Raw genomic sequence first — 13,955 nt, forward strand, 5'->3', positions numbered from 1 at the left:
GATTATCCTCTCCTGAAACTGACCGTTAGACGTCTTCACCAAACCGAACCCTTTACCGAGAAAATTTTCGCTGATCGAGTAAAACCCGTAAAACATACCGTGAAACGAACGAAAAAAAAAAGTTGGAAAAAAAATGTTGCTCGCTTTGTCATCGCCCCTAATTTTATTACAAATAGATTCAATTACGAACGATCTCAAGATATTATATGCAGGAAGAGGAAAAAATATTTTCACCATAGGTATTGGAAGACTAAAATTTCATTTCTGTTCATCAGCAGAAGATGTAAACGGGCACATTGAAATCTGGTTGAAATAATCTCATTTTTATGCTCTGGAATATTATGAGATCTATATATATATAAAGTATTATTTTTTTGACGACCGTTTCTGAAACCCTGCAGATATATTTTTATGGTGAGATTTTTACGAGCCCGTTTCTTCTTATATTTTTGATAACTTTATGCATTCGCCCGTAGAGAAGAAAAAAAATATCCTCGCGCGATAAGCGAACATAAAGAAAAAAAAAAAAACTTTACAATTTTCTTGTCCGTTAACACTTATTCCATCGTGATCGACGTTCCGATGAATCTAATTCCAAGGATAACACTCATGATCATGAATTACAGAAAAATGAAAATTGAATGAAAATTAGTTCGCAACGAGTCGATTTTTCAGAAATCTTATTCACCCATCTCTCCATAAATTCTTATCCACGAATTTCTCTCATCCCCGACCGTAAAGCTAATCCTCTTTCGATGCAACGATATCAGAACACACGGAAGAATTCGGTGGTCAAATGAATAATCAAATTATGATTTTATAATTGCGCAGGACTTGGTGCTCTCTGTTGAATCATCTCGTTTTGTATCATCGTGTCGTGTAACTTCCAGTTTATCCAAAGAGAGAGACTGACAAATGTCTTGGAGTGTGAAATAATAATACTTGTGAAACGATAATCGTTGGCATAGAAGCTCGGATCTTCTGTAGCCGGTTTCACAGCACGAAGTGTGCTAAAGTTAATGGTAGTTGAGAATTGCTATTTTTCCTTCCTCTGTGCAGTTTCCGGAAACGGTAAAAGGGGCGGAAAGAGGGTAAGGTCGGGAGGGAGGGGGTTGGGAGGAAGGAAAGACAGAAGTGGATAGCTGGTTTGAGCTGCCAGTGTGTGCAACTAACCAACAACTAACCCGAAGCATCTCCGACAACCGCAAACAGTATTTTCTTCTTTCATTCTCATCCAGCCCCATTCTACCTAGGTGTCGAGGGGGGGTGGTGAGAGAGAAAAAGAGGGACGGGGCAGAGGGTGTCGGAAAGAAGAAACGCGAAAACCCCGCGTTCTTCTCGTTTCTTGTTTAAAAGTATTTTTCTGTTGTTTTCACCCCTTATTTCAGCAAATAACTTCTCAAATTGTGAGAGGGTTGTACACTTTGCCACTGTTGTTACTACTGTATATACATAAATAATGTATATATATGCAGCTTTGATATATATATGTATATATATATATTTATATACACGGAGTTACACCAGTGTTTCGAGAAAGTTTGAAATTTCATTTAGTTTAGACGCTCCGTTGCTCCGGACAAGACACTTTCTTTCCTTTCTCTCATCGCAACTGAAACATTACCCACCTTCTTTCGCTGTCCCCCCCATCCGTTTCAACGCTTTTCACGGAAATGGAAAACTTTTACCCCCTCGGTTAATTTTGCATATTTTATAAACTGTGTATGCGTACGGTGGTAGGAAAACCACTGTACCACGACGGTTCTCTCCGATTATTCAATTCTTTCCGAATAATTATTATAATGTTACTTTTAATATGCTAACGTCGAGTGGGGAACAATAATCTCTGGACAAGTTGTCCGAAATGAATAGAGATCCTTTATCCTGGGACGTATCGATTGAGCTTTATTCCCTTCGAAGATGAATTTAGATCTTGGTTTTTTCGGGTCTTCTCTCAAGTAGAATGAAGGGTTTTTTTCTTCAGCAAAAAATGTCCATCCTAATAACTGCCGCGAAAGAGATCCTGAGACTAGGTTTAATTGGCTTAAGTCCTGGCTGATTAGAGTGGAAGAAGATGCGATGGGGTGAAGTGAAAAAAAAAAAAAAACAAATAATGATAAGAATGTAAAGGAGAAAAGTAAAAGAAAACCGTTGCGGTGCTATTCGTAGTGAAAAAGTAGAAAGACAAAAAAGGAAAACTTTGGTATAAAAATACGAAGAAACACGGGGAAAACTCAAAAAGCTTACCGGTCATTACTTTGATCTTCTCGTATTTCTCTTCTGTATGTCATGTAGTTGTTTCGTAACTAATCCAACGCGAGATGTAACTTAGCTTCGCCCTGCTCAGATTCAATTATTTTACTTTATCGCGTTTGACATCGTTCGGGATTAGATGAGAATTGATCGACGGATTAACGGGCCTTTTTTATTTGATGATAACGATTTGGAGAAAGGAAAAATAAATAAGTAACAAAAGGTAGAAAAGAAAAAGTGAAACAGAACGTTAATTGCGCGTGTATTTTGCTAGGCTTTGAGTTCATTTTTTTTTATAACCGATCGATTCAAATCGTTTTTGGAAAATCTACCATTGAGCGCACAGCGGTTTTTGTAGCTCGATTTAATTGACGAATCCGTGTTCTCCGATTTTGGGGTAGAAAATCAACATCTGTTTTAGTGGGTTCTTTGTGATGTCTCTATGTAATTTTAGCTGTGGAGTTATAGCCATTTTTTTTTCATTTCAGAGCAAAATAATTGGGATACTTCGATTAGTTTTATTCGTAGCTGATGAGAATGATGCAAAAAATGAAAATCGCAAACCGCTAAAAAATGTCCCTACTAATTTTCAACGTGTATACCGGATATACTGTATGTATGGCGGCAGGTATACTCGTCGAGCTTGCGGTATACATACAGAAAAATTGATTACTTTGCTATACTTCTCTGTCAAATTGTTACCAGCTGAGGGTGAAATTATTAGTTACAAATAAATTGTTTCTTCTTTCGATACAAGTGGGGCTTCAGAGCGATGGAAAAAGCGGGCAAAAAATAAATAAAAAAAAATAAATAAAGCAAAGAAAGAGAAAACGAGAGGTAGATTAATGGTTTTGTCGTCTGCAGCCTGAATAACACGTACGGCAAACGGGCCGAGGGGATGGCGTGTGAAAAGTAATAATAAATCTACGCTGAATTTTTGCGAACGCGTGGTTAGAATTTGAAATTGTCAAAAGGTATATATATATACATAAGAATATAAAAGCTGCGGTCGACGCGACGAATAACATCGCGTCGAGTACGACTGCTGACTTTTCTTTTCTTTTCTATATCTCGACTTAAAATCTCAAAGTTTCAAATAAAGATTTACACCCCTACGTATAAATAAAGTATACAGAAAATATATCGCAATGCCTTATAGGATTTCTAATTGTGCTAGGAAAAATTTCTTCGTCTCTGTAGGGTACGTATAAATATACACATACCTTGTCGTATACATAGGATGACAGAAAACTTGGATAAATAAAGTTGGGAAAAAAAAAAAGCGAACAAAGTTTTGGCTTTTCGACAGCTGAAAGAAATATGTCCCTCCTTTTTTTCCTACATCCTACCCCGTCGTAACCCCCCCCCGAAGTCCAGGAATCCCAAACATCGTCGTTGCCTTTGCTTTGGCAGAGGAAGTCCCTCAGGAATCTTATAAGGAGGGAAACACCCGTATGTGAAACTTTCTGAACAGCACAGTAGCTTTTGCAGTAAGTATTACTATACTGACGGTACGCGCTGATGGGGCTGCACATATGTACGAACACGGCGACCCAGATTTAACTTGTGAATTTTTAAAATCTCACTCGTTACGTACTTTGCATTTTTTTTTTCTTTTTTTTTTTTTTACATTTCGTTTTACAGTTTTCGTAGTTTTTTACATTCGTTTGGGAAATATTCATCATTTTATTTTCGATCGCGGCGATATCGCCGCGATCGCGAAGGTCATGCAATAAGAATAAGTCTTGTGAAACCACTTTATACCCCGAGGGAAATAACGCTAAGATCAACAAGGCGAGTCAAACCAACCAAGAAACGAGCAAAGAAAGTTACCGGGTTTTTTAAAAAAATGTTTTTTTTTTTTTCAAAGTTAAAGCGCGCGAGTTGTGGATTTTTTTTCCTTTATACGTTTTTTTTTTTTTTCTTTACTTTGGGCTGCAAAACTCTTTCACGTATTTGTTTTATGTTATACGTATAAACTTGTTATAATGAGAACTGTAGATTGAGATCCGCTGTATAATAATTTATATTTGTGTATGTATTATATAGAATCATGTACTGAGGACTGAAAAGAAGCTCCCTCACTCTACTTTTTAACCCAACCTTAACTAACCTGACTTAACAAAATGACGGGATTTTCTTTTGCTTGTTAACCTTCAACGTGGAAATGTTCTTCTTCGTGTTAATTACGGTAACCAGATTACCTAATTAGACCAAAATACTTCAGTTGACGAGGCTGCTAATGAGCGTCGCGACAAATTCTCTATATGCTATGTACGCTCGTCGCACTCTAACATCATACGAAAGGTTTTGATAATTATTACTACGTTTGCATTAAACTTGTGCACTCGCGTTCAAATATGAAGACATGTATTTGTAATACACATATCGTCACGTTTCTGCGTCAACCTCGTATCTGTTTTTTTTTTTTTTTTTTTCAAAATTGAGAATATCGGCTAGAAATCCTGTTGAGAAATTTTTTAATGCGAAACCTCATCCCAAACATCAATATCGCAAACAGAAATGTTTCGAAAGACTCATGATTTTTCTCGTATCTACGTATACATTGCGTGCAAAATGTTCAAAACCCAAGCGTCTATTTTTAGGTTTTGCCGATTTTTCTAAATTTTTCAAGCTTCTCACTACTGGCAGCTTCTAAATAAATTAATAAACTGATGTCTGCTGTGACAATTCCGTTGTCTTTCGGTTCTACGATTTTTTTGATACCTCATATGTGTTTTACTCGTTTTCTGTAAAATTGAATTTTCGCAGTTACGTGGTTAACTCAAAAAGAGGATAACATGTATACCTACTTCGCTAAAGGTGTCGCGCATAGGGTCGTTGTTCACCAAATACCCGGGGCTCTGCGGAGTTAGTCCTTACTTTGCGCTACATATGCTGCAGTCGTGTTACAGGGATTGGTGTAAAAATAAAAAAAAAAAAAAAAGAATTCCCTTTTTTCTCAGAGACTTCGAATGATCAATTCCAATCGACGTATGTCCGATGCAGCGACGTATCTTCTCACCGAACTTCTTCACACGAGATTTTGTTTCATGATTTTTTTTCTTCGTTGCAGATGAGCGTACTCTCATGCGGAGCTAACCCGGATCAGGACAACGGATCGGTGAGTTTCGCATTTTTTTATTCTATTTTATTTCACTCCTAAGTACTCTCGCCCTTTGATGTACGAAAAACGATGAGCCTTCTAAGGCGTGAATGTTTCTAGTCCGTAAAAACGGTTGCCGAGAATTGTCATTATTTCGATCTTTGATATCTGCTGCGATCGCAGGTATAAGGTATATAATATTATGTACCTATAGACGAAGCAACTATATACACCTACATAGGTAGGTATAGATGTTGTCTTGAAAGCAACGAAGGAAGTTATATTTCCAGCTTTCCTGGGTAAATCGAAAGGCGAAATAGAGATGGAAAAGTTTGCGAATAAAAGAAACAAAAGATTGCTACTTTAGTCGATATAAAGTTGTACGAAAAACAAAAGTTATAGGTATGCTCAACTTGGTATTGTCTCAGCTATCTATAAAGTCGTTCGCAAGAATCGAAATGAAATAAAAAAAAAAAATCATTCCATTCTCGCAAATCCATTTAATAATAATTATCAACGCTCAAATAACGAATGAAGAACAAATTCGCGTACCGAATGAAAAAAGGAAACTGCATACACGTTGCATAATTATTAATGAAAAAATTTATCCACCGATTTCTTCTAATATAACGTAATAAATAAATATGAGGAACAGCGGAGGCGGAGATATCGGATAATAAAAGGAGGGCTGTGAGGACTGCGAATTTCCTCTCGAGCGGAAATGGATATAGTAATAAGTGAACGGAACCGATGAAATAAATAGAAACAAAAGATTGTTACTTCAGTTTATCGGAAAATATCTTCTTGTATATAATACGTACGTAGGAGAAAAAAAAAAAAAAAAATACATAGAAAAATCTTATGTACGGATAATAATATGATACACAGAAAAAGCTACGGGTCGTAGTTATCAGAGTTTCTCAGAAGGAGCAAAGAGACGAGAAAACTGGATGACAGAACGGGAAAAAACTCCTCCTCCTGTAATAGAAGGGAAATTGAAGTGAAGAGAAAAAAAAAATCAAATTAAACGAACAAAAAATATTTATGAAAAAAAAAAAAAAACGCACCCTCGTTGTCTCGCATGTACGACGAATGTACCAGCGGAAAACTTGCAGATGGCGTCGTTCGTTTTTGCATATTTATCCCGTCATTTTCACGTATTTCATTTTCTATCCTTCACATCTCGCAACTTTTCGCATCTGGATCCTTGGAGCCGGATGACCGCCCGAATAAGAATCATTCTAATTTTCCGTCACATCCGGTAGCGGAAAAATGAACGGAAATTTTTGCAGCATAATGCGATCATAAGATTTTTGTTCACTGATCGAGATTTGATCGAGGTCTTCCTCTCAATTATATTCAATGAAATATTTTCTTTCTTCAATTTTCAATTTTTCTGTAGATGACGTGCGACACTAGACATTTGAGATACGACTAGACCGTTCGCGTTTTAAATTCCATCCGGCAGTCCGTCGGGGCGTTAAAATAACAAGAGCGTGGTTAGTTTAGCCAATGGTAAACCATGAGCTCGCTCCAGTTATCGTACATGCATAGATATGGGCCGTAGATATAACAATGCCAGGGTATAATATTTTCGCTAGAATTTATGCAAACGAATTTCAAGGGATGGTATACACAGGGCGATTAAATTACGCCTTGCGCTTCTTTCCTCCGGCAGCGTGTCGGAAAAATTTTAAAATTTAAAAAATTGAAATACCTGAACGATAAACGATGAGATGTTTTTTTTTTTTTTTTTTTTCTTCTAATCTTAATCCGTTAAATTCTTACTTACGTGTCGTTAAATTCGCCGGCTTCACGATCCTCGGACAGGCTCTGAACAAGCCGAGCTTGAATTTTACCGAAACCGATGACGCGAGGCTCTGCGGAAGGTGAGGAATGAGCAGACGTTCCTCGGTATGAAGCCAAGCCGGACCGAGTAGGGCTGTTGTTAGTGCCGCGAGAGCAGCTAGCCCGCAAACCACCCCGCAACGGGTCATATTTGATCCTCCTGACCCACCGGCTCCTTCGCCAGAACAGCACATATTCTCTTATCGCGGTACGTGAACCCCTTTATTAATGGATAAATATTTCCGCCCCTCTTCTTCTTCCCTCTTCACGAATACCTTTTTCGTATGGTTTTTCGGTTGAGTAATTTTTTTTCTTTTTAATATTTGTCTTAAGGTACAAGGATCCCCGTAGGGGAGGGACTCCTGTTCTCTAAGTCACAGACATATTTTTGCAGCAGATTACGTTTTTTCCATAATTGAAATTCTACGTGTTTTATTGTACGTTTTTATCCTTCACTTGGAATATTTTCACGTATCACTCTGTTTTATTTTTCCTTTTTAATTTCATGAAACCCTTTTTTCTTTCAATTAACAGAAATTCTCTTTCATTCCAATACCACCGATCGGATGCTGCGGCTGCAGTTTACACGTTTCGAAATAGTTGAATGACCGGTGTTCATGTCGCGAAACTTTTATTTATTCACCGAAAAAATGAGAGAAAAAAGAAGGATTGAACTTTTTTAAAACAGACAATTAAAATTTCCAATTACGCATTTGAGGAGAAAAAAAAAAAACAACAGTCTCCGCAGGTGAATGTCTTGTCTGGTTTCAGTTGCGTAATATTCGCTATATTTTTATTGAATTAATTTTACCTCCGTTACACCTCTTTTTATTTTTTTTTTTGAATTTTCACAGTCTCTTGTGACGCGCGAGTACAACGGTTGAAAAACGTGCGACGACGGTAGCTTGCGGCGGTACATGGGTCATCGTTTAATGCGTACAGCTCATAGAATTGTTTTATTTGTTTGTTTGCTTTTTTTTTTTTTTTTTTTGTTTTTGCAAACTTCTCCGTGGACTATAGCTGCTTCTGTTTTTGATGTCTTATGGAAAAGACGCGGTTCTTCTTTTTTCGTATCTTTCGCTGAACTTTTCGCGTGGAAAAACTTTTGAACGTTCAAGTTTAGTCTCTCATACACACTCAGACTGCAGTGTATATCACACCCACTACCGTATGAGAGTTCCAGTTCAATCTTGAGCTTCTTCTTTACAACGCCAAAGTGTTTTTTAATGACTTTTTATCTTTATTTCATCACCAACCTGCACAACCTGATACCTTAATACCAACACTCTTTATAGTTCACTCGTTTGAAATAAAACTTGGCGTTCTGGTAATTATGGTCAAAGGGGTTGTACGTGTGTACGTGGATAAAATAGATCGAGGAACCCGACGATTTTTCGATGTAAAATATGTAGTTTTTTTCTTTGGCATTTTTGAAACCTGTTTTGTTAATTGGTATTTTTTGGGGAAACGTTTGTTGGAATTTTTTTCAGTCGCCCAGAATCTTTTTCAAGTGCTCGCCTTTTCCAAGGGCCGTTTTTTCGTTTTTCCGCAATTTCCCATATCCTCATACCCCATCACTGACCTTTGTTACATTTGACCCTTTACTAACGAACGGAAACCCCGTCTCAACGTCAGAATGAAAGTAAGGCGAGACTTGACGCGTGATAGCAATTTAGAGTTAATTCGACAAAAATGCGAGAGAGGTAATGTAATAACTGTATACACCGTATACGCGATACAGGTATAGGATTTTATCCTGTTTCATACAATCAGCCGATCCCAAACTATTGCATTCGCACTTTTCTTTTTTCGAATGACAATTATTTTCAACCACGTAGCGTGAAACCATCTCTTTATTTATCGTCGATGAATATTCAAATATATTCGCGGAATATATCGATGATTTTATTTTCAATATGTACCTATAAACCGGAAATAAACGAACTAAAGCAATACTGCGAATGTAGTGTAATGTAATTCCGACGAGTGAATTATTTATGTTGAAAATTGTAGTCATTTTCAATTTCTATATTCGAAACGTTTTGAGGCTAGTTTTACATTTAGAAACGTATAGGTATGTGACTGCGTGAAATTTGAATTTCCGACGAAATAATAATTTACAATATTATTGCAATCAAAAGGCTGCGGAGTGAATTTTTCCCGTATTATACTGTTGACACATGATTTTATTTTTCAACGTTACACGCGCCGATATTTTCAACGATACGATAGATACATCGGAGTACGTTATTTAATATTTCGTAACAATTTCTAATACGTACGCTGCGATCGGAAATAAAATTTAATAAACAAAATGGACGCATATCAATGCTGATCGTGGTACATAATTTGATAGAATAATTTTTTCTGATCAACCGCCTGCAGCGATAGCGTAAAAAAAAAACAAAAAAACAAGGTAAATAGGGGTGGTTGATTCGCAATCTGATCCTGTGCAGGTCGCGGAGTAGACGGGCGTCGCGACGTCGACGTCTGTCGTTTATAAATCTAACGAAAGTGTATAATTTTAGGTGTATAGAATTTTCTCTGGTGTTACTCGTTATACCGTATGCGGCAACACGTGAAGTTGGCTGTTCAAACTCAATAAAACTCGATAACTTGATTAAACGAAATCAGATTATCCATTTTTACCACAAATCCCTGACACTGCAGCTGTGCAGCAGTATCTAATAGCATCTCTATCTGACTGCGTGGTATTTCAACGTTGTTACGTTCTACCTGAATTTATACATAGAGTTGAAAATTTCGGTGGAAAATTATTTTCGAAGCACCGCATAGCTGCGCGATGAACAATCTGATAATATTCAAAGCATACCTACCCTTTGTATCTATCGCGGGATCATTGTTCTCGTGATATTAGAACGTCGATAGGATACGTAATTAGCTAATTAATCAACCGATCAATCGCCAATTGATCGTTCGGAAGAGCGAAACCCGTACGGCATCGGAACTTCACCTTCACAGAGGGTCACCGCGCTCGTCGTATCTCCTCTTCTCTCGCTCTCTCTCTCTCTCTTTGTCGGATCAATGGCTTATTATCACACCCCATTGTTTCCGATAAGGCTTTCCGATTTACCACACCGAAAATATATATATATCATCGCCCGCATAAAACCATCGCCGAATGAATCCTAACAAATTGCGAGATATGGGATAAGAAAAATATACGTCATCCCCGAACTTGAGATGAGAAAGAGAAGAGAAAACTGAAGCTCTCGTGCACCGCATCAACGTCGACATCGATGTTCGAGTAATTCGATTTCAAATCTTCAGATTTCGAACATCGAATATTTTGTTGATACATATTTCAGTGATTTTTTTGTATAAAACGCGCATCGACAAAACTATTTATCAAAAAATTCGCGACCACGATTATTTCGGCAAAAATTTACACACGTCCCGTTGTTTCGTATTATATGATAAAAGCAGCGATCGGTGTAAGCTAGCATTAGCACGGTGCGGGTTACAAATTGTTGAGAGGGAAAAAGAAGAAAATTTATCTCTCCTTTCCCTTTCATTCGTTCTCTCTAGCTCGATGGAACGGATTATGTCATGCCGTAGAGATTATCGACATTATAAATGCGCCGTATGACGATATGACTACCAACACTTAAGCCCATTGAGTGCTGAAACTCCCTCGTTACTTTGCTCGCGCGGCGGAACTCGGCCAACAAAACCCCCTCGCGCCCGCTACCATTTTCGCTCCCATCTTGCACCAAACGAAACAGCATCCACTACCACCAACCCCCTCGCGTGGCCCGATTGTTATGTTCGTACATATGTACGCGTATAATGTACGTGTATATATATATATGGAATGTGTATGTACAATTACATACATGCGCATTCACAACTAGAGGAATTGTATGCATACCGGCGTTATACCCTCTTTTTCAGTTATCACCGGTGAATAACCCGGCGGACAAAAGAGCTTCGAGTTAAATGTAAAACGGCTGGAAAATTTAATTTATTAAAACGACACGCGTTATAATTATGTAAAATACACCTGACGAAAAGTCAGAAAAATAACATCTCAAATTTTTAGGGGGGAAAAAAAAAAAAGAAATGATAATTAATTAATGACTCACATAGCATGCACAGATTTTCAGAGTGCAGAGATGGTTATTTTCTCGTTAGTTTCTCAACTCTTCTTTTTCTGAATTGATTCCGTTTTTTTTTTTTTTTTTCTTCTCAATTTTTCGACGATATCATTAGGATTGTGTGGAGATGGTAAATACGTGTTATCCCTTCAGCTGCAACGGTAGGCGCGTAGATTGCCTAAAATGTTTGGGCGTTGAACGCCAAAAGCTCCCTTTGATCTTCAGGTCGTACTCGTTAGCTAATTTGTTCTGAAATTTTATTCGCTTCCCTTTTCCGCGTATCGGATACGTTTTACGCAAATTTTTATGCACATGTACGTGCTCATACGTACCTATGTACCTCAGAGATCGAGCAATTCCGGTACTAAAACTACATGGTTTTTACATCAAATTATTTTTCGAATTCTTCTACTTTGTGAATCGGTGAGGAAAAAAAATTTACAAAAGTAGCAGTTCTATCGCGTGTCTATTTTCTAATTTTGCAAGTATTGGAGAGAAATAAAATAAGAATAAAAAAAAAAAGAAACTAATTTCACTTACTTCGAACAACCGACTGAATTCAAGAAAACTCTCCAAGTTTTTTTTTCTGCGGAATGCATAGTTTGAGAAGAAAAAAAACGAAGTAACTGGTACTAAAGAATTTATAAAAAAAAAAAAAAAGACGTTCCAAACGGCCTGTGACACGTAAAAGCGACACTGGCAAATGGTTCTGTTACGACCCTACATAGGTATGATTTAACGCGAGTAAATATCAAAGAAAAAGAAATATGTGTACAGGGGTACATCTACATACACGCGTGTACGAAAATATACGTTGAAAACTTATTCCGAAGAAAAGCGAAAAGCGAAGAGCTTTCGCTATAGAAAAAACGAGAACGCCCTGCTCGAGTAAAAGGAGGCGGCGCGCGTATTTTCCGTCACGTTATTATAACGTGTATGTACATACGTACATCTGTACAAGCATAACGGGCATACGTGTGAAACGTACAGAAACTGAGGTATTTTTTCGTTCTTTTTCTTCATTCTGAAATCTGATGGCAGAAAATAATCACCAATCTCAAATTTCAATTCACATTAACCGAGGCTAAGTGCACGAGATATGAAAAGAGTTGAAGGATAAGCAGAACAAAAGAAAAGGGATGAATAACATAAACTGCGTAAGTGGCGATCACGCACGATGATCAAGATCGGCCGGGTGCACTTTCAATTTTGTTGTACGAAAAGAAAAAAAAAAAAAGTAACATATATAAATCTCTTAGCCCGGAATGAACCCCTTTAAAAAATTCACCGAATCGAAGTTGGTACCACACTTTTTCCGATCAGACCGACAGTTTACAGACCTTGTATAAATAATAGGTCGGTGTATACGTACTTGTACATTGTACATATACGTGATCGGTATGAATTCGATCGAATTGAAATATGTTTGCATTTTATTTTCAAATATATCAGAGCTGATTTCTTATCATAAATGATCGGGCAGCGTATAAGGTACAGCTATGTATTTTGTTGTTGGAGGAAATAACTGGGAAGAAGGTGGGTGTGCGAGGTATAAGTTCCGACGACAGATTTTTCTCCGTGTAGATTTTCTCTCTCATCTATTTTCTATTTCCGTAATTCCGTCTGCAACGCGGTCTGCTGCAAGCAGCCTCTGAAGCCGAAGGTCGTGTCTTCATTCGAATCGTACATATAACCATACATAGGGTATGTGTAGGTATATATATATATTGATATATATATATCTGTGTATATAGTATACCGCATCGAACGAACGACTCGACGACTCTTCTTATATCGCCCACCCCTTCCTACTTTTGAAAGTGCTAATTAAAAGTTGAACTCGACCAGGATTCACGCCCGAAGGAACTAAACCCCCCCCCCCCCCCCTCGGTTGTTTTCTCCCTTTCCCATTCTTTTTTCAAATTTATTTATTATATATTATATATGTGTATGTATATTATATTGATATAGGTATATAGCGGCATATTATATTTTATTATGTACCTTCCGCGATACCTCCCGTTCTGTGCAGCTTGTCGTGGCTTTATTTCTGTTTGCTAACTTTTTCAGTTTATTCCCCCGATGCTCTTTTGTTTGAGTTGACTGACGTTATTATAGGAGAAAATTATTACGGAAAGGGTGTGTGGGAACAAGGGAAGAGAAAAAGAGAGGTGAAAATTTAAGCATAGCTCCGATGCTTCCAAGGAGTTGGCACACACGCATATTTTACTAACGGGGATTTCATCGGTCGAAGGAATTCATTTTTGCGGAACGAAGCACATTGTTTTTTTTTTTTTTTGTTCTCTCTTCAACTTAAATCTATAGGATTTAAAAAAACGCGGAACATGTGAAATCTGCATGTATCAGAAGTGAAAACTTTAACTGTAATTTTAAAAAGAGGTATGTCTGGACGTTCTGCCGCTGAATAGACGAAGTTGGTTATAAAATTGAAATTTTTCAATCACTTTTTGCACTAACGAAAGCTCGTGATAAATCATTTTTCATTTCCAACGTGGAGAGTGAAAGAGGAAAAAAAAAAGAGAAAACTGTTTTAAAGTGATTGCGCCTGCGACCCGTTTGTCATTTGATTTGCTTTAAATTCCCCCGGGTGATTTTTCCGGTTTGATTTC

General features: G+C 37.5%; 2 protein-coding genes across 16 annotated transcripts in view; one reads left to right on the plus strand and one right to left on the minus strand.

Moving 5' to 3' along the window:
* The window catches only part of LOC105693565, a 104,550-nt gene that overhangs the window by 88,947 nt on the left and 1,648 nt on the right, over positions 1-13,955 (minus strand). For 3 of the 6 annotated variants that reach the window (XM_048654553.1, XM_048654554.1, XM_048654550.1), the window contains exon 2: positions 7,152-8,479. In XM_048654553.1, the coding sequence (XP_048510510.1) occupies positions 7,152-7,401 (250 nt within the window). In that variant the 5' untranslated portion in view covers positions 7,402-8,479. Of the gene's footprint in view, positions 1-7,151; positions 8,532-13,955 lie in introns of all 6 variants that reach the window. The other 3 variants (XM_048654555.1, XM_048654552.1, XM_048654551.1) reach the window with 3 other exon arrangements.
* LOC105694061 (venom acid phosphatase Acph-1-like) overlaps positions 1-13,955 on the plus strand; it is a 76,052-nt gene that overhangs the window by 20,929 nt on the left and 41,168 nt on the right. For all 10 annotated transcript variants that reach the window (XR_007278192.1, XR_007278188.1, XR_007278189.1 and 7 more), the window contains exon 2: positions 5,330-5,377. Coding sequence is in view for 6 of the 10 variants with exons in the window: in XM_048654560.1 (XP_048510517.1) it covers positions 5,330-5,377 (48 nt within the window). In the remaining 4 variants the exon portion in view is untranslated. The remainder of the gene's footprint in view (positions 1-5,329; positions 5,378-13,955) is intronic.

The sequence above is a fragment of the Athalia rosae genome, chromosome 4 (genome assembly GCF_917208135.1).
Source record: "Athalia rosae chromosome 4, iyAthRosa1.1, whole genome shotgun sequence".
Taxonomy (NCBI): Eukaryota; Metazoa; Arthropoda; class Insecta; order Hymenoptera; family Athaliidae; genus Athalia; species Athalia rosae.